The following is a 21,162-nucleotide window of genomic DNA, read 5'->3' as shown; positions in this document are numbered from 1 at the left end:
TCAGGTAAGTGGAATCATAGGGCATTTGTCATTTTGTGACTGGCTTACTTCATTTGGCAAAATGTGCTCAAGGTTCATCTGTGTTGTGGCATGTGTCATTTCTTTTTAAGGCTGAGTTAGTGTTTATTCTTAAAAGCCTAAGACTCTGAACACAGATAGCTGTTTTCTGCATTCACACCTTAAGACAACTCCCTACATTATGCCAAATGTGACATTTGTTTCCCCCTCACCCTTCTACTCAACTAAATTTGAGTATTATTATTATTAATTATTATTATTTACTGGCTCCATCCACTCTTATGAAAATTTAAGTATTATTGCTTTACATTTTTACGGCATGAGTTGGTTGTCAAAGCATGTTTACAAACATTTATTTTTAATAACAGCAATACTGAGCTGTAATTCACCCATTTAAAGTGTACAATTCAGTGGTTTTAGTATATTCACAAGGTTGTGCATCCATCACCACAATCAATTTTACAACATGCTCATCATCCCAAACCTTGGACCCACTAGCTATCACTTTTCATTCCTTCCTCCCCTAGCCCTGGGCAACCACAAATCTACTTCCTGTCTCTATGGATATGTCTATTCCGGACATTTTATAAATGGAATCATACAATACGTGAACCTTTGTGACTGGCTTCTTCCACTTAGCATAATGTTGTCAACATTCATCCATGTGGCATGTATCATCATTTCATTCCTTTTTGTGGCTGAATAGCTCTGTTATATGGGTATGCCACATTGTATCTGTTGCATTTAGCTGTTATGAATAATGCTGCTATAATCATTGGTGTACAAGTTTTTTGTGGACATGTTTTCATTTCTGTTGGGTACATACCTAGGAATGGAACTGCTGTTACATGCTTTCATTAAAAAAAATCTTTATTTTTTTAGACAATTTTTACATTTACAGAAAAATTGTGGAGATAGTATAGTTTTCATATGTCATCTCACCAAATTTCCCCTATTATTAACATCTTACATTAATATGGTGCATTTGTAACAATTAATGAACCAATATATTATTATTAACATCGTTTATTAATAATTTTAATAATATTGGCTATTCATGACCAACACATTATTATTTAACAACATTCACATTTTATTCAGATTTCCTTAGTTTTTACCTAATGTCTTATTGCTGTCCCAGGATCCCCTCTAGGATACCAAATTACAATAATCATTTCTCTTTTGACTCATCTAAACTGTGACAGTTACTCAGACTTTCCTTGTTTTTGATGACCCTAACAGTTTTGAGGAGCACTAGTCAAGTAGTTTGTAGAATGTCCCTCCGTTAGGATTTGTCCGATGTTCTTCTCATGATGAGAATGGTGCTATGGGTTTTGGGGAGGAAGACCACAGGGATAAAGCATCGTTTTCACTTTGTCTTATATCAAGAGTGCATACTCTCAATGTGAGTTACCACTGTTGATGTTGACTTTGAACACCTGGCTGAGGTAGGGTTTGTCAGGTTTCTCCACTGCGTGGTGACCCTAACTATTCCCTCTTCCATACTGTGCTTTTTGGAAGGAGGTCACTCTGCACACGGAAGTGGGGGTGATGCCCTACCTGCCTAAGGGGGAATACCTACATAAATTATTTGGCATTTTTCTGCAAGGGAGATTTGGCTTCTTCTTCATTTATTCAAGCATTTATTTGTGGTATACTTTGTGTTATAATCCAGTATTGCTGTATTAATTTTGTGGCTCAAGTTCCAGCTTTGGCCATTGGGAGCTCCTATATCGGGCCCCTATCCCTTTGACATGCCCCATCGATGCGTTTTTTTTTTTTTTTAATACTTTCTTTTTCTTTTTGGTGCTACAAACTGCTCCGGGCTCATCTTGTATATTTTCTGGCTCTGTCTTCAAATTAGCCATTTCTCCAAGGAGTCCTGCTTCCTATTACTGGAGAATAGTATTAGAAACCAAGACTTGGACTCTAGATGTTTTCTGTACATTTGTTTTTCACTCTTTGAACAACCCCATGTGAACTCTTTATGACTTTTTTTGTCTTTTCAGTTTTCAGGAAGTCTGAAACAGCAGTTGGAGTGTAGTGGTTAAGAGGAAGGACTCAGGAGTCAGATTGCTTGGCTTCATCTCATAGATCCATCACTTATCACCCTTGTGGACTTAATTCCTCCATGCCTCAGTTTATCACTTATGTAGGCTTAATTCCTCCATGCCTCAGTTTCCCTACATATAAAATGGAAATACTAATAACACCTACCGTGTAGGGTTGTTGTAAAGATTAACATAGGTAAGACCTGTGGTATGTTTAATGGTGCCTGACACCTAATCCATGCTGAAATGTGGGTGGCAGTGGCAGTGGCAGTAATTATTGGGGAGGACAGGGCAGATGCTCTCTCTGTTCTTTTAAATTAATTAAGTGACTTGCCTAAGACATGGTCAAGTGGAAGTTCACTAACGGGTCTTGTGTCTCCATGGTACCCTGCTACCTCCTGACTGTAATATTTTATTCAGCGTGTGAGTACGTGATAAATACCTGAGATGCTGCGGGGCTCCATGTGGAATATGAATACCAGCACTGGAGTTGAGGGCTCAGGAGCTCCTGGGTGGAAACAGTTAACATTTAAAATAAATTATGTTATTAAAATGTGTACTTAAAAAAATTCATACATAATATTCCTACATACTTGTGGGGTACCTGTGATATTTTGTTACATGCATAGAATGTGTAATGATCAAGTCAGGGTATTTAGCACACCCATCACCTTTAACATTTATCATTTCTTTGTGCTGGGAACATTTCAGATCTTCTAGCTGTTCTGAAATATACAACACATTGTTGTTAACTCTAGTTACCCTACAGTGCTATCAAGCTCTAGAACTTACTTTTTCTATTAACTGTATGTTTGCACCCATTCACCAACCTTTCTTCCTCCCTCTCCCACCCCCATCCAGCCTCTGTTAACCACCATTTTATTCTCCACCTTCATCAGATCAATGTTTTTAGCTTTCACATGAGTGAGAACATGTGATATTTGTTTTTCTGTGCCCGGCTAAAATGTGTACTTTTAAGATATGTATTAAATATTTTAAGAATAGGATACTGTGTAATTAAAAAAAAACTCATTCTGGGTTAGGAATGAAAAGCCATTCGATTATTAAATTAACTCGAATCCTTTCTTTTATCTCCCTTTAGTGGAGTCATTGGGCGAAGCTGGGCCATGCTGTTTGCCAGTGGAGGCTTCCAGGTGAAACTCTATGACATTGAGCAACAGCAGATAAGGAACGCCCTGGAAAACATCAGGTGGGCCAGCCGGCGCTCTCCAGGAGGAATGGAAGTGGGTCTGTTTCTCTCAGTTGGTCTTGTTTGTCATATCCTCAAGGCTATGAGGATCTGTGATGTCACATTTTCGTCTGATGGCTACTGCAGTGCCTCTGAGTTGGTAAAGGCCAGGCCTACAGTGGCTGGAATGTGAATTCACACTGGGGAAGGGCTCCCATGAGGGAGGAAACGACCCTTCTTGCTAAGAGGATCTGCATCAAGCATGACTGACTGCAGGCTTCTCTAGCTGTTTGCCCCGGGGCTGGAGGGCTAGGGTTTCCTGCTTCCATCTAGGCAGGAGGAACTTGCTTCCAGCGTGTGACAGCCATAGCTGCAGGGGCATTACAGTTTAGGAACAGAGGTCCTGCAGCTTGTTTTGACCTGTTGATCTAGTAATGGTAGGACCCAAATGAAAACATCTTGAATTTTAGTTAGAGGTTTAGCACTCATGTGAGAGGACAGAACTGGAGCTGTTTATGTGGTTATTATTAACTGTGACAGCGGTACTAGTTAAAGGTGTGAGAGTGCATGAATTTACTTAATGCTGAGTGCTAAGAATGCGGAGGGCTGTTTTAGGGATGGTAGTCACGGGAACCAAAGAAAGGCTGAGAGTGAGGGAGGTCAAGGACAGGGGAAAGAAGCCATTGCAGCGTGCCCGGAAGCAAAGGCACTGGCGTGGAGCACCCTCACCGCATGGCGCGTCCCCCTGCGGTGCCGTCACGGAACAGGGTTCTGACCATCTCAGACATGCGTTAGCTGGTTATTATCCTTATTTGGAGGGTGTCCATGAATATATAACTTGAATTTGCATTTTTGTGCAACAAAAATATGCTTACTTTATTGTCTACCTTTTGAAAAGATTAATATGTAGGGTATGGTGTTAAACTATAGGCATGAAGAAATTATATACCCTAACCAGTGTTGTTTTACAGATTAAGAACTTGAACACAGAGAAGTTAAGTTACTTCTTCCATATTGTTACAAATAGTCAATGCGAGGGTAAAATGTCAATCTAAAAAACAAAAACCTTGTCCAGGTCTGGTAGCTCACACCTGTAATCCCAGCACTTTGGGAGGCTGAGGTGGGAGGATCATTTGAGGCCAGGAGTTCAAGACCAGTGTGGGCAACATAGTGAGACCCCGTCTCTACAGGAAAAAAGAAAAAAATAGCCAATGTGTTGGCACCCACCTAGCTAGTAGTCCTAGCTACTCGGGAGGCTGAGGCAGAAGGATTGCTTGAGCCCAGTAGTTCCAGGCTACAGTGAGCTATGATTGCACCACTGTACTCCAGCCTGGGCAGCAGAGTGAGACTTTGCCTCAACATAAATAAAATAATAAAATACAAAGCCAACCAGACAAAAATCAAAAGTAAAACAATCACCAAAAAACCACTCACATAGACTGTACTGTTTTGGAAGGAAGGGGACTTGGCATTTCAGAACCAACTACCTGCCAGCCATGTTCTGTTCACTAGGGATACATAGTGGATAATGTAGACACAGTCTTTTTTTTGCCACGGAGCTTATGGCCTAGTAATCTTACTGTATTAAATTCTCATAATAAACCCTTTTGCCTGAGCTCAGGAGTTGGAGACCACCCTAAGCAACATGGTGAAACTCTATGTCTACTAAAATCAAAAAAATTATCTGGGCATGGTGGCGGGCGCCTGTAATCCCAGCTACTCGAGAGGCTGAGACATGAGAGTCACTTGAGCCTGGGTGGCGGAGATTGCAGTGAGCTGAGATCACACCATTGCACTCCAGCTTGGGCTACAGAGTGAGACTCTGTCTCGAAAAAAAAAAATAAGATTCACTTGGTGTTTACACTCTATGGATTTGGAGAAATGTATACTGACATGTATCTACCCTTGTAGTATTACACAGAATAATTCCACTGCTCTCAAATTCTTCCTTTCCATCCCTCCCTTCCCCCCTAACTGCTGGCAACCACTGATCCTTTTACTGTCTCCACAGTTTTACCTTTTCCAGAATGTTATATAATTGAAATCATACAGTATGTAGGCTTTGCAGACTGGCTTCTTTTACTTAGTAAAATGCATTTAAGTTTCCTCCATGTCTTTTCATGGCTTGAGCTTGAATGATATTGCATTGCCTGGATGTACCACAATTTATTTATCTATTCACCCACTGAAGAACATCTTGGGTGCTTCCAGGTTTTGGCAATTATGAGTAAAGTTGCTCTAAATTCCATGTGCAGGTTTTTGTGTGGACATAAGTTTCCAACTCCTTTGGGTGAATACCAAAAAGCACAATTGCTAGATTGGATGATAACAGGATGTTTAACTTTGTAAGAAATTGCAAAACTGTCTTCCAAAGTGGCTGTCCTATTTTGCATTCCCACCAACAATGAACGAGAGATCCCATTGCTCCATATCCTTACCAGCATGTGGTGGTGTCAGTGTTCTGGATTTTAGCCATTCTAATAGGCATATAATGGTATCTCCTTGTTTTTTTGTTTTTTGTTTTGTTTTGAGACAGTCTCCCTCTGTAGCTCAGGCTAGAGTGCAATGGCACGATCTCGGCTCACTGCAACCTCCGCCTCCCGGGTTCAAGCGATTCTCCTGCCTCAGCCTCCCGAGTAGCTGGGATTACAGGCGACCACCACTACGCCCAGCTAATTTTTTTGTATTTTTAGTAGAGATAGGGTTTCACCACATTGACCAGGCTGGTCTCGAACTCCTGACCTCAGGTGATCCACCCGCCTCGGCCTCCCAAAGTGCTGGGATTACAGGTGTGAGCCACCAAGCCTCGCCTAATGGTATCTCCTTGTTTTGACTTGCATTTCTCTGATGACATATGATGTGGAGCATCTTTTCATATATTTGTCATCTGCATATCTTCTTTGAGTAGTACTTTTTAATGTAAAAACATTTTTGATTAAAGGGGAAGCCTTAAAATTTTTTCTTTCTGCATTTGCTGCGACTCTCTGTGCATAAAAACTAGTTTTATGAAGGATCCTGAGATTTTGAAAAGAGAGGCCCTTCAGGGATTCTGGTCCATCATAGTGCTGGAAGTAGAAGTCTTCAGGTAGTCTTGAAATAAATTTTAAGCCTCACTAAAAATAGCTCAAAGTCATATAGTCAGGAGAAAGAAAAAAAAACCCTTGATAGAGCACTAATTCTAAAAACAAAACAAAACAAAACAAAAACTATGAGGCAAAAAGATGTTTTCAGATTGAATCAATTTTTTTTTTTTTTTTTTTTTTGGGGATTGAGTTTTGCTCTTGTTGCCCAGGCTGGAGTGCAATGGCGCGATCTTGGCTCACTGCAACCTCTGCCTCCTGGGTTCAAGCAATTCGCCTGTCTCGGCCTCCCAATTAGCTGAGATTACAGACGCAAGCCACCACGCCTGGTTAAATTTGGTATTTTTAGTAGAGATGGGGTTTCACCATGTTAGGCTGACTCCTGACCTCAGGTGATCCACCCACCTCGGCCTCCCGAAGTGCTAGGATTATAGGTGTGAGCCACTGAGCCTGGCCCAAAATGTTGTTGTTGTGGTTTTTTTTTTTTGGAGTCTTGCTCTGCCACCTAGGCTGGAGTGGAGTGCAGTGGCGCGACCTCTGCTCACTGCAAGCTCCGCCTCCCGGGTTCATGCCATTCTCCTGCCTCAGCCTCCTGAGTAGCTGGGACTACAGGCGCCCGCCACCACGCCCGGCTAATTTTTTTTTGTATTTTTAGTAGAGACGGGGTTTCACCGTGTTAGCCAGGATGGTCTCGATCTCCTGACCTCGTGATCCGCCTATCTCGGCCTCCCAAAGTGCTGGGATTACAGGCGTGAGCCACCACACCCGGCCCAAAATGTTTTTAAAAGGCATCACAGGAAATGTAACACAAACAGCTTAATATTTGGTTTTATGGAGGTGATTTAGGGAGCAATAGGAAGTAATTTATTGATAATAAAAAAGCCGTTAATTTTATAATTGTAAAGAACGTTAAGGAATTTGTGGTCTTCCTAAGTAAATTACATCTACTTAATTAAATTCATCTTTTATTCCCACATTTGTGTATTAAAGAGCATAGCAAGCTCCACTTTGGAAATGGTGGCTGCTAAAAAATGCTTCTCCTTCTGTCCTTGAGGGCTATCCTGGCTTTTCAGGAGGCCCGGACGTTTATTTTATTTTATTTTTTTTGAGACCATGTCTGTCTCCATCGCCCAGGCTGGAGTGGGGTGGTGTGATCTTGGCTCACTGCAGCCTCCACTTCCTGGGTTCAGGTGATCCTCTCACCTCAGGCTCCCAAGTAGCTGGGATTAGGGGCGTGCACCACCACGCCCAGCTAATTTTTGTATTTTTTTGTAGAGACAGGGTTTCGCCATATTGTCCAGGCTTGTCTGAAAGTGATCAGCTCACCTCAACCTCCCAAAGTGCTGGGATTACAGTTGTGAACCACTGTGCCTGGCCAGGCATGGACTTTTTTTTTTTCTTTTTTCTTTTTCTTTTTTCTTTTTCTTTTGAGATGAAAAGTCTTGCTCTGTTGCCCAGGCTGGAGTGCAGTGGCTCGATCTTGGCTCACTGCAAGCTCCGCCTCCCGGGTTCATGCCATTCTCCTGCCTCAGCCTCCGGAGTAGCTGGGACTACAGGTGCTCACCACCACGCCCAGCTAATTTTTTATATTTTTAGTAGAGATGGGGTTTCACCGTATTAGCCAGGATGGTCTCGATCTCCTGACCTTGTGATCCGCCCGCCTTGGCCTCCCAAAGTGCTGGAATTAGAGGTGTGAGCCACTGTGCCCAGCCTGGGCGTGGACTTTTAATCAGTTTTCTGGTGACAGTATATGCAACACCTGCCCCTGTGATTCAGTTATCTCCCACCAGGTCCCTCCCCCAACACATGGGAATTATGGGAGCTACAATTCAAGATGACATTTGGGTGGGAACACAGCCAAACCATATCACATCCTTATCTCACAGGCCATATAAAAATAGGAGATGGGCCAGATTTGGCCTGTGGGCTGTAGTTTGCCCCCTGCTACCATAGACTTTTCAATTCTGTTAGCATTTCATCTTTTATCCTGTAAAGCCAATTCCAACCCACTTGTAATTAAGAGAAAATCCCACGGTTCCTAATTGAAAGTCCTTTGTTCTATTTCTTGGGTATTTGTGTTTTAGGCCTTATTTTTAGATGCATCATTAAAGATTTTTAAAGTCCTTTCAGGCATCAGGACTGATGATGCTGAATGATGGAGGGTTGTGGATAAGTTTTTTTTGTTTTTTTTTAAACCAGGTTAAAGGCTTTCCTGTTATCCTACTATGCTTAATTAAGAGCTGTATTTCTTAATATCATTAGTGCCTGATTAGATTTAACTTTTAGATACAGTCTGTAAGATTTTTGAACCAGAAAAACCTAAATAACTTATGACTGTTAGCAGTCATATTCTAGAAGAAGCAAATGTACTGAATTCTTATGTACCTAGGATTTTAAGGGAGTACATACAAATCTTTCCTCAATAGCAGGTACTTTATTTTTATAACACACACATTTAAGCTAAGTTAAATATGCAGAACTGGTTGTACTTCTTTGGCAGGAAAAGGGAAGCTTAGGATATCTTGTGACCAACTACCTCTTCCTTCTCAAATAACTGGCAAATAACTTCAGGAAAATCCAGTTATGTCGTGTCATATTGCACCCCCTAGGAAGTACTGGATTCTTAGTCTTGAGTGACTTTTAAATAAAGCTACCTTTTTCTCTTTCTTAAATCACAAGATCTTCAAATGTACCATTCCTGCACAGAGAGTCCAAGGTAAAAGGACTGAGACCAAACTTTGTTTTTGTAAGTATTTTGGTCAGTGCAGTGAGTTCTGAGACCAGGAGGTTAATGATTGTGAACTCTTGTCAACACAACACCGTGTATGACCTGTGGTGCTTAGATGTTCAGAAACCCCAAGGTTAAAATGTCCCTGACCACATATCAGGCAAAAGGAATGTAAGGAAAACCAACTTAATCCTTTTGTCAAGAAGTATAAATGATGTATCTTTCCGATCGGGTTGCATTGACTTTTGGGTCCAAATAGCTTGTGTCCACAGGCATCTTCCCTGACACCCTGTTTTGTGGTCTTTGTCTACCACTGTAGGTTGTGGGCTCTCTCAGGACAGACCATACATCACACCCCCAGTGTCCCTCACTATGCAGTGACGTGTGGTCTCTGTACTAGCCATTATGGATGCAGAAATAAGCAACAGGCACGTTTCCTGTCCCCAGAGCCTGAACCTGCTAGCCTGAACCTATTAGCTCAGCAATTGTTTCAACTGAGTCACAGGAACCTTTTCTAGAGTCTCCGAAGGTAATGTTTCCAGTCATATTCCTCATACGCTTTTTTCTCACCGTCTATTCCACCTTGCAGTTTGGCCCACTTCCCATATTCTGATTTTTTTTTTTTTTTGATGAGATAGAGTCTCACTTTGTTGCCCAGGCTGGAGTGCAGTGGCACGATCTTGGCTTACTCTAACTTCTGCCTCCTGGGTTCAAGCAATTCTCCTCCTTCAGCCTCCCGAGTAGCTGGGACTACAGGCATGTGCCACCACGTCCGGCTGATTTTTGTATTTTTTATTAGAGATGGGGTTTTGCCATGTTGGCCAGGCTGGTCTCTTAACTCCTGATCTCAGGTGATCTACCTGCCTTGGTCTCCCAAAGTGCTCGGATTACAGGTGTGAGCCACTGTGCCCAGCCATATTCTGATTCTTTTTTAACGTTTCATATTAGAAAATGTCATGTGGTTGAAATTTCACTACATCTGCATGAATATTCTGTGTGTGTTAGACCTATTAAAAACTAATGGTATTAAATAGTAGAAATGGTACATATGGATTCTGAACCTGTAAAAATGAACTTAAACGGGGGGAAGTTGATTTAAAAAAATATTAAAACATTAGAAGATAAAAGAAATTATCACAACTCATACCATGCCAAGGGATCTTAGTGAACTTGAAAAACAAAAAGCTGTCATCTAAGACTAATCTTTTTCTAACAGGGTGGCACAGTAAGAAACTTAAAACTTAGCATGTTTACATTTCATAATAGAAGGTCGCTTAACCTTGGAGAACCTTATTAGCAGATACTTTACTGCTTTGTCTTCGTTCACCATTGTATGCCCGGTGCTTGGCATGCATTAGGTCTCAAGTAAGAAGTTTAGAGGATGAAGCTGTGTTTTAAGAAGAAAAGCAAATCCCAGCACTTTGGGAGGCCAAGGCGGGTGGATCACCTGAGGTCAGGAGTTCGAGACCAGCCTGGCCAACGTAGTAAAACCCCATCTCTACTAAAAATACAAAAAAAATCAGCTGGGCGTGATGGTGGGCGCCTGTAATCCCAGCTACTCAGGAGGCTGAGGCAGGAGAATCGCTTGAATTTGGGAGGCAGAGATTGCAGTGAGCCAAGATTGCACCACTGCACTCCAGCCTGGGTGACAGAGCAAGACCCTGTCTCAAAAAAAAAAAAAAAAAAAAAACAAGAAAGAAAAGAAAAAAGAAAAGCAAATCAAGTAAACAAAGTTGTAACACGGACCTACAGATCAGGAGTGTTTTAATTCTTAAGATTTGGAGCTAGACTCATTTCCACGTAGCAGGTGGGCCATTCTAGTCCTCAAGGGACCAGGCCGCCCTGACTTAGGCTGTGTTGACATCTTGGTGACCACCCCAACTCCAGGAGCCAAACACACTGCCTTGTCTGGCCTGAGTCCCTATCTGAAATCGCCATCTTTAGGGGCCTGTACCCTTCGATCTTGGTTTCTCCACCATCTGTACATGGTCACCCTGGCACCCAGCTCCACCTAAAAGTGAATCATCTTTCTGAATGGACTAGGAGTTAATAAACCACCAGCAGTGATCTCTGAAACTAGGTAGGCCTGTACTGTGTCTCCTAAGTGACCGAATTTCTTGTGCTTGGACGCAGGCATTTCCAGTAACTGGGTCTCTGGCCTGTTTTTAACTTGCTACCTAGGTCTCTACCCTGGCCTAATCTTGAACTGTGTTTTGATCTGGATTGGTCTGTTCTCCTGATTTGAAACTTTTAGTTTTCCCACATACTGTTGGCCGGAATAACTGAGTATGGTCACAAATTGTTCCCGTCTCTGTCTGCACTCCCCTGTGCATTGTGACTTTGCTACTCTCACCCCCTTACTCTGGGCTTAGCCACGGGCTTGCATCGGCCAGTGGGTTATTAGCACATGTGGCATGCACAGCAGAAGGCCTGGAAAGTGCATGTGCATTGAGATTCGTTCGCTTCCTGCTGGGGACCCTTCTTCCCTTCTCATCCGGTCAGCCCAGCCTAGTCAGCGGGAGGTGTGTGGCCCAGCTACCAGCCAGCACCATCCAGCACAGCACCGACTGCTAAACAGATGAGGGAAACCATCCTAGACCAGCCCCCAGACAACCCACTACTCATTGCAGCCGCATGAGTGAGCCCAGCTGAGCCAGCCAAAATTATTAAAGCCCGTGTCTGTTGCCAAAAGTTCATGGCAGTGGCTGCGGGTTCAGCCGGGTTGTTCAATCTGACTTCCCTGTAAGTTCACAGATCCTGCTATCACTTAGCTGTCATTAGGACAGATCAAATAATTGCTTCATTTGCCTTATTTTTCTTCCCAAATAAAAATAGCCTTGTTTTATCTGATTTGTAAAAGTCATATATATGCTAATTATATATCCATAGTATTGGGGAGAAGCCAAAATATTAATACTTTGACTCTGGGCGGCAGGATTCCGAGTGATCTTGCTGCATATGCTGAGGCCGTGCGCTTCCGGCATGATCCTGCGCGCTTCCGGCATGAACCTGCGTGCTGTGCATCTAGACCAGTGCACATTAGCAGTCATGGTTGGGCTATGAAGGTGTAGGTGCTGTCAAGGATTGGACTCAAGAATTGTGTGACTCCTACCTTGACTGGCCATTGTCTCCCTGTGAGGTTTCCAACAAGGTGAACAGGAAACCAAAGTACCCCATTTTTTAACCGGGCCTTGATACTCCAGTGTAAACTTTGGTGAAATTGATTGCCTTGACACTTAAGCAGGCCCTCTCCTCCCCTGTCTGTCTCCCTGCTACCCAGATCCCAGTGTTACCACTGGCCTGGAGAGAGGAGGGGAGGAGACCTTTTTTTTTTGAGACAGAGTCTTGCTCTATCGCCCAGGCTGGAGTGCAGTGGCGTGCTCTCGGCTCACTGCAAGCTCCTCTTCCCGGGATCACGCCATTCTCCTGCCTCAGCCTCCCGAGTAGCTGGGACTACAGGCGCCCGCCACCACGCCCAGCTAATTTTTTTTTTTTTTTTGCATTTTTAGTAGAGATGGGGTTTCACCATGTTAGCCGGGATGGTCTTGATCTCCTGACCTCGTGATCCACCCACCTCGGCCTCCCAAAGTGCTGGAATTACAGGTGTGAGCCACCTCGCCCGGCCGGAGGGAGGAGACCTGAGTGAGGAGGGGGAAGCGGGGAGGGCAGAGACCCCGATGGGCCACAGTGGTGTGGAGCCAGGCAGGCAGACCCACAGCCCTCCTGTGCGACAGAAGGTAGTTTTCTTTCTTCCTACAGTGCATTTAAGTTCACATGCCTCACTACAAGGTTTGCAGATCCCGAAGTCTAAGGGGGCTGGGTTGCTAATGGGTGTGAATAATGGGGTGGGGTGGAGACCTGGGCAAACTGGAGGTAGTCTTTGGAGATACGCATGCCAGATTTTTAAAACATTGTGCTGTCAAACATAAGTCTGGAGCTACTCTTCTTAATGAAAACTTGAGTGTTCTGCCCTCTTCCCAACTTCAGAAACACCTGCCATGATTGTTAGTGTCCACACACTATCACCGTGCCACATGGACTGTGTGGTTGGGCTGTCTTCTGACTCTTTTGCATTGCAGTAACTTAATTGAAGATTTTTGTGCAGCCTCAACTTAACCTGCCCGTCTGGAGTTAGAGTGATCCCTGGGGCTGGAGTCGGGTGGAGTCTGGCTCAGCCCTCTGCCTCTGCATAATCAGGGCCTAGAAACAACAGCAATGTCAATGTCAAAGCAGACAGCACAACACAGCCATCCCATAAGGAAGCAATCCCTGGCCTTTCTATTTCCTCACTGCTCTCTGTTCTTTGCCTCCAGTGTTCTAGGATTTCTGTTGGCTGGAGATGAGGTAGACTCACCTCCTTAAGCTAATCTTACCTGATCTTCCATGTCTGCCGCCTTCTTCCCCATCTTTAGCTCTTCAGGTCCTCAGACCTTCAGGAATAGGTGGGAGCCGAAGACCCTGCCAGAAATCCCCTTGGGAGTTCACAATAGGCTGGCACTGAGATTTCTGAAAGAAATGTTAGCCATGCCCTTTATTCCTCAGGAAGCTGCATATATGTGGAGTCATACTGTAGATAGAAAGCAGGCAGCACAGTGTGAAAATAAGTGAGCAGCGCAGAGGGGTCCGGTGTGGCTCAGCGGCCCAGACTGTGAGCTTTGCAGTCAGATCTGGCTCAACCTTCATAGCTGGGTGACTCACTCAATCTGTTTCCTCATCTGGGATATGGAGACATAATAATACTTTCCTCATAATGTGGTTTTGTTAACAAAACACCAAGAGTTTGGTCTAGGTCCTGCTGCTCACAGCAGTGAAAGCCAATGACTGAAATGATGAGTACATCCAAGGAAGAAGGCTTTAATCGGCTGCTGCATCCAAGGAGATGGGAGTTCAGTCTCAAATCCATCTCCCTGACCACCTAAAATCAGGGGTTTATATAGCAGGAAAGAAATGTAGCACTGTGTAGGAAAACAGGAACTAGGGAGGGGCAAGGAAGCAATCATGGTCAATGAGGGGCCTGGAGTCTCATTGTATGGATGTGATTGGTAAGTTTCAGTTCTTCAATACTTTTTTTTTTGAGAGGCCTGAAGTAATTTCCTGAGGAAAGAACTCAGATAAAACCAATAGAAATTTCAAGCTTTAAGGCAAGAAGGATCAATTTCTATGTTTACTGAAAAAATTGAGTGGGTTTCAGTCTCCCCTTTCTTGTTTATAGATTCTTCAACCATGGGGCATCTGGTCATCCATCTTTCTGTCTCCTTCCTGCTGAGGAGAGGCATTGTGGGCAGCTCCATACCATGGAAGACCTCATGACCATCCAGGAATCAAAGGCTAATCTAATACTAAAGTTTTTCTTCTGAAACACAATCTTTTTCTCCAGTCCACCACTTTCACAAAGACAAATCACAGCAGGACCAATCTACCTGCAAAATAAGCTTCAGTCCCATATACTTGGTCTGATTACCCACACAAAATGGAACAAGAATCACTGTTCTCATAGGCTCTCCTAAACCGGCTTTGCTAGAACCTTTCACAAGGCCATTTTAGTCAAAGCCCTGGGAAAACAACCAGTTCCTTCAACTGTGTCCCATTACCAAAGAAAACATGTTGTTATTAACTGTATGCAAACAAACACATTGCCATGAATTAAGAATACTCACAAATAGTTTATAAATTCTGGATAAATTAGTCAGAATTTGCCTCAAATTCTGTTTACAAAAGTATACTCTACTCACTATACTTAAAAGATACTTAAAGGATGACTCAAAAGAAAAAAATTCTTCAGACTCTGAAAAACAAAACAAAAAGAATGAGCAATATTTCAAACAAGAAAAGCCATAAAAGTTATTTCAGTCCTCCATTAGTTCCGTCCATGCAGACAACTCCTGCTCTGCTTCATGTTGAGTTAGCCATCTTTGTGAACACATCAGTCTTTCCATTAGTGCACTGGAAGTTTTCTCTCACATCCAATGGCACAATCTCCAAAGTTATGAGAAACTTGCATTCAAGAGTCCTTTTCATGAACTCCCCCCAAAGAAACAAGCCCTGGATCGTAGCTGATTATAAGTCACTTTTTGTGAAGAATCAACACAAAACAACAATTGTGGATGACAAAAGTCTTAGGACAGCCACAGTTAAAGACACTGTTGACAAGGAAATTTGGTTATTTCTGTGAGATACAACAATTTAACATAAAAATCATAATTATTACTGACAACATATTAAGACATATCAGAATTATAAGAATCTAATATAATCCTGGAACACATTAACAACACATCTATATAAACATAACCAAAGGGAGCTAAACAACATCTCAGATTTGACAATGCTTCCTACATTTTTTTTTTTTTGAGTCAGAGTCTCGCTCTGTCACCCAGGCTGGAGTGCAGTGGCGTGATCTCGGCTCACTGCAAGCTCTGCTCTCGGGTTCATGCCATTCTCCTGCCTCAGCCTCCCTAGTAGCTGGGACTACAGGCGCCTGCCACCACGCCCAGCTAATTTTTTTTTCATTTTTTTAGTAGAGATGGGGTTTCACCGTGTTAGCCAGGATAGTCTCGATCTCCTGACCTCACGATCCACCCGCCTCGGCCTCCCAAAGTGCTGGGATTAAAGGCATGAGCCACTGCGCCTGGCCACATTTTTTTTTTTTTTTTTTTGAGACAGGGTCTCACTCTGTTGCCCAGGCTGGAGTGCACTGGTGCGATCTTGGCTCACTACAGTCTCTGCCCCCTGGGCTCAAGTAATCCTCTAACCTCAGCCTCCAGAGTAGCTGAGACTACAGGCATGCGCCATCACACCCAGCTAATTTTTGTATTTTTTGGGTAGAGATGGGGTTTTGCCATGTTGTCCAGGCTGGTCTCTTTACTCCTGGGCTCGAGCAATCTACCCATCTTGTCTTCCCAAAGTGCTGCAATTACAGGCAAGAGCCACCATGCCCGGCTTAAATAATTCTAACATAACAAATAAGCCTAATATGCCTAATATGTCTCTCTTGGACTTCAGGGAACCTAATAGCTGAAAAAGTTAGTTTAAGGTCAGAGAATTTAGAACTTGATATTTTGCTGTTGGGAAGTCTGTCAAATATCAAAGGTTTTAAGACACTTGATATCACAAAATAGGATCAGAAATCACTATAAAACAGTCATTCATTTGGCCAAAATTATAATACAAAAACATTTTCTCTTTGATAGGAGACTGAGTTTCCTAAACATTAAGACCTAGTAAAGACAGCATGAGGCCAGCTAAATCTGTCTTTCTCCTTCCCTCTATTTGTTTTCTTCTGTGGTTTTACTGAAAAGGTAAATAAAAATCTCTTATCTCTTACATGAAAATTTTGTTCAAAAGAGAAAACCAAATTTTACCTTTGTATGGTATATTATTAATGTTAATGCTAATTTTAATAAAACATTATAAATAAATCTAATCAGTTTGACCATAAGGTGAGATTTCCATAAACTTTATAACCTTTTATAATTTTATATTAAAGAGCAGATCAATGCTCCAAGAAAACCCTGTTATTCCGACACACGGGCCTAGACACTGGCTTTCCATTAGGCTGTGTGTGTAGTGTGTATATGGTGTGTGTAGTGTGTATTGGTGTGCATAGTGTGTATGTGGTGTGCGTAGTGTGTGTAAGTGGTGTGTATAGTGTGTGTATGAGGTATGTGCATGTGTGTGGTGTGTATATGGAGTGTGTGTTGTGTGTATGGTGGTGTGTGTGTAGTGTGTATATGGAGTGTGTGTAGTGTGTATGGTGGTGTGTGTGTAGTGTGTATATGGGGTACATGTAGTGTGTATGGTGGCGTGTGTATAGTGTGTATATGGGGTGTGTGTAGTGTGTATGGTGGCGTGTGTATAGTGTGTATATGGGGTGTGTGTAGTGTGTATGGTGGTGTATGTGTGGTGTGTGTGTACTGTGTATATGGAGTGTGTGTAGTTGTGTGTATGGTGTTGTGTGTATGTGTGGTGTGTGTGTAGTGTGTATAGGGTGTGTGTGTAGTTGTGTGTGTAGCTCTAGAGACAGAACTGTGACCAAAAGCATCAAAAATGTGATAAGTTCTATGCCAAAGTTATCAAAGTAAGACAACTAGTTTTTAATCCATCATTAAAAAATGGTAGATGAAAACATTAGTTTTGGAAATTCAATATGAGTATAAATCCTTATATTATACTGTGTATATATGGTGTGTGTAGTTGTGTGTATGTGGTGTATGTATGGTGGTGTGTGTAGTATGTATATGTGGTGTGTGTAGTTGTGTGTATGGTGGTGTGTGTAGTGCGTATATGAGATGTGTGTGTAGTTGTATGTGGTGTGTGTTTGTGTGGTGTGTGTAGGCCATATATGTGGTGTGTGTAGTTGTGTGTATGTGGAGTGTGATGTGTAGTGCGTGTATGTGGTGGTGTAGTTGTGTGTATGTGGTATGTATGTAGTTGTGTGTGGTGTGTGTAGTGCATATATATGGTGGTGTGTGTAGTGCCTATATGTGGTGTGTGTAGTTGTGTGTGTGTGGTGTGGTCTAGTGTGTATATGTGGTGTGTGGTGTGTGTAGTTGTGTGTGTTGTGGTGTGTGTGTAGTGTATGGTGGTGTGTGTGTAGTGTGTATATATGGTGTGTGTGTAGTGTGTATATGTGGTGTGTGTAGTGTGTATATGTGGTGTGTGTAGTTGTGTATATGTGGTGTGTGTAGTTGTGTGTATGTGGTGTGTGGGCACGCATGGCTCTCGCCTCTCAGGGTATCCTCTATCTGAAGCGCCTGGTATCTGTAGCACCCCCCAACGGCCTCTTGTGTCTGGCCTATTGTGGTTGGATTTCTTTAGGAGTGGCACCGCTTTCAGTAAACTCTTGTCACCTCCCACTCCTCATTCACACTGTGTCCTCTTTGCAGATTCTGACCTTTTCCAGGTCTCTCAGGAGCTATTGCGACTTGCTTTTCGTTGGCATTTTCCTTAACCCCATGCCTAAGTTTTAGCTTTCTCCACCTCATTCAAACATTTACCTGACTACTTTTGCATGATTTCCAATTTTCCAAAAAATTAGCATATTTTGTCCATTTTGTCTCCCAATAATCTCTGACCTTGTGGGCCTACACTTTTTTTTTTTTTTTTTTTTGAGACAGGGTCTTGCTCTGGTGCCCGGGCTGGAGTGCAGTGGCACGATCTCTGCTCGCTGCAGCCTCTACCTCGGGGGCTCAAGTGATCTTCCTACCTCAGCCTTTTTGCCATGTTGCCCAGGCTGGTCTCAAACTCCTGAGCACAAGAGATCTGCCTGCCTCGGCCTCCCAGAGTGTTGGGATTATGGGTGTAAGCCACCACACCAGGCACAGGTCTGTGCTTTAAAAAAAGATCCATTATTAGCCTGGTTTTACTAAGGTTTCTGGAGGGAGCAGAGATAAATAGATGTGCTTTATGTTACTGTGTGTAATTCAAAGTCCAGGACCTAGATTATTGCATGAATTAACTGGAATATACTAGCCAAAACGATTTTCTAAGTCATTCTATAAAATCTATGAGCTTGTTATACCCTAAATCGACTTATTTCTAAATTCTAGTTCTCATGAAGTTTGGCCATCTTTGCCATTTTAACGTGTATAATAGTTGAGTAGCATTAAGTACGTTCACATGGTTGTGCAATCAATCTGCAGAGCTTTTTCATCTTGTAAAACTGAACTCTGTGCCCATTAAACAACTCTCCTTTTGTGCCTCTGCCAGCCCCTGGCATCCACCATTCTACTTTCTGTCACTGTGAGTTTGACTGCTCTGGGTACCTGTTGTAAGTGGAGTCATATGGCATCTGTCCTTTTGTGTCTGGCTTATTTCACTTAAGCATAATGTTAAGTAAAAAGTTCATCCTAGGCCGGCGAGGTGGGTCACACCTGTAATCCCAGCACTTTGGGAGGCCAAGGCAGGTGGATCATCTGAGGTTAGGAGTTCAAGACCAGCCTGGCCAACATAGAGTGAAAACCCGTCTCTACTAAAAAATACAAAAATCAGTTGGGTGGGGTGGTGCATTCCTGTAGTCCCAGCTATTTGGGAAGCTGAGGCAGGAGAATCGCCTGAAGCCAGGAGGGGGAGGTTGTAGTGAGCTGAGACTGCGCCACTGCACTCCAGCCTGGCATATGACATATGACAGGACTTCCTTCCCCTGTGGGGCCGAATAAGATTCCACCGTAGGTGTGAAACCATGTTTTGTTTATCCCTCCATCTGTTGGTGGACTTTTGGATTGCTTGCTTCTTCTGTTGTTGACAACACTGCTATGAACATGACTGTGCAAATCTCTCTTTGCGATCCCGCTTCAGTTCTTTTGGATATATGCACAGCAGTGGGGTTCCTGGATCATATGGTGGCTCTATTTTTAAATTTTTGAGTTACCACCATACGTTTTCCACAGCAGCTGTGCCGTTTCCACATTCCCATCATCAGTGCACAAGGTTCCAATTTCTTCAGTCTTTTTTAAAAATAAATACATGCTCCTTTTGAGTACATTTCAAAAATAGAAACATTAAAAAAATTAAAATCACCCATACCCTGTCCTACCGTGAGAATTGTTAACATTTTCTTTTCTCTAATTTTAAGTAAAAATTTAACTTTACTGGTTAGGAGCCAGTATTTTGAGTCCTAGTGTTAGGCTGACCTCTAGAGGTAGAACTGGCACATTGCAGGCTTCTACTAGTGCCTCTAACCTGACGTTAACTGTTAAGTGTGGCAATGCCACAGCCTGGTATGTGTGTGGCATTTGAAAATCCCGGTTGATTGGCACATCTTTTCTAGGTGTTTATGTACGTCTTCTACAAAGCTTGAGGCAGAAGTTCTTCCAAAAGAATAAAAAAAATTGGAATTAATCTAACTGGGACAAAATATTGCCAAAAGGCTGGGTTTGATTTGTGGCATGTGGATTTGTTGGCCCTAAAGAGAACACAGGGGTCTGTCTGCAGATGTCGGAAGCTCCTCCGCAGCTTTCACTGGACGTCCCTCGGGACCGCACAGCAGGGTCCTGGAGTTTGCAGTTGGCTGATGGGTTAATGTGTGACCGTGTCTCTCCCTCATGCCCAGGTTCTCTGTCCTACCTGTGTGTGCTGCCCAGGGAGGAAGGGCCTGAGGCAGAACCACCACTGCACATTCCTCAGCCTGAGTCTGCTCTGAAAGAGGCGAGTGGTTGTGTCTTTTCTTGCCACTGCTTGCTGTCTCCATGGGACATTCTCATTCCGGGGTGGTCCCTGGAGGATCGAGGAACAAGAGACTCCTGTTCTCCCATTATCTGTCTAATCTCATGCAGTACTTTTGGGAAAAAAGGCTAAAAGTTTGCTTTGGATTAGTGGAAAGGTTTGAAGACGCACAGCTGGCCTACTAAGGCTTGGAGCAGGTGCTTTGAGCACATCAGGCGCTCAGACATAGTTTCCTAAAGGATGCAATGGTTACTCACTATGCTCCCAGACCTTGGCATCCAGAGACCCTGTGTGTGTTCAGTGGAAAGATGGTTGGGTGAGGCTGGGATGATGGTGCTAAGAGATTCATTTAGGTTTTGTTTACTTAAAAAGTGACAAAGAGGATTGGCGGTGGTTAGTTCTGGAGGGTGGAGAGATGAGGATGTTTATTATTCTTTCTACATTTAAAATTTCTTAAATAAATTATGAAAAGGAAATAGTCTTAGAAAAGCAATGGGCGCAGTATTAAACATCTCACTTATTCCTCCGTAACACAAAAAACTTTCGATTAAGCTGAAGTGAGTTTTTGCTTGGTAGCTACAAATAGCTCTTCTGCCATATGAATGTTTTTCTTCTGGTTGTGTTTATGGGCAGTGTGGTTGTCTTTTACCAATCTTGACTCCAAGGCTTAGCCGCTGCTGCAGGTCAAACTTATATAAATCGTATAGTTAAAAACTGAAAAATTCAAATGTGTTGTAATCTCCAAACAAAGTCTGCGCTAGGCCCTTTCAGGCTATAAAGGACAGGGTACTCTGATTTCTGCTCTTGATGAGGGTTGATTGTGATACCAGGCGAGGGAGTAAGAGATACAGGACACCATCTCTGCGGCTGCATCTTTGTCACAGAAACAGACATTGTTCAGGGGACACCTGAGCCTCTGATAGTCAGCCAGTG

At 43.0% G+C, this 21,162-nt stretch overlaps 1 protein-coding gene across 2 annotated transcripts in view; it reads left to right on the top strand.

Moving 5' to 3' along the window:
• The window catches only part of CRYL1 (crystallin lambda 1), a 120,702-nt gene that overhangs the window by 10,422 nt on the left and 89,118 nt on the right, over positions 1-21,162 (top strand). For both annotated transcript variants that reach the window (XM_004054229.5, XM_055360167.2), the window contains exon 2: positions 3,172-3,279. In XM_004054229.5, coding sequence (XP_004054277.1) covers positions 3,172-3,279 — 108 coding nt within the window. The remainder of the gene's footprint in view (positions 1-3,171; positions 3,280-21,162) is intronic.

The sequence above is a fragment of the Gorilla gorilla genome, chromosome 14 (genome assembly GCF_029281585.2).
Source record: "Gorilla gorilla gorilla isolate KB3781 chromosome 14, NHGRI_mGorGor1-v2.1_pri, whole genome shotgun sequence".
NCBI classification, from domain to species: Eukaryota; Metazoa; Chordata; class Mammalia; order Primates; family Hominidae; genus Gorilla; species Gorilla gorilla.
Note: the sequence above shows the minus strand (reverse complement) of the source record. Positions and strands in the feature narration are given on the sequence as shown.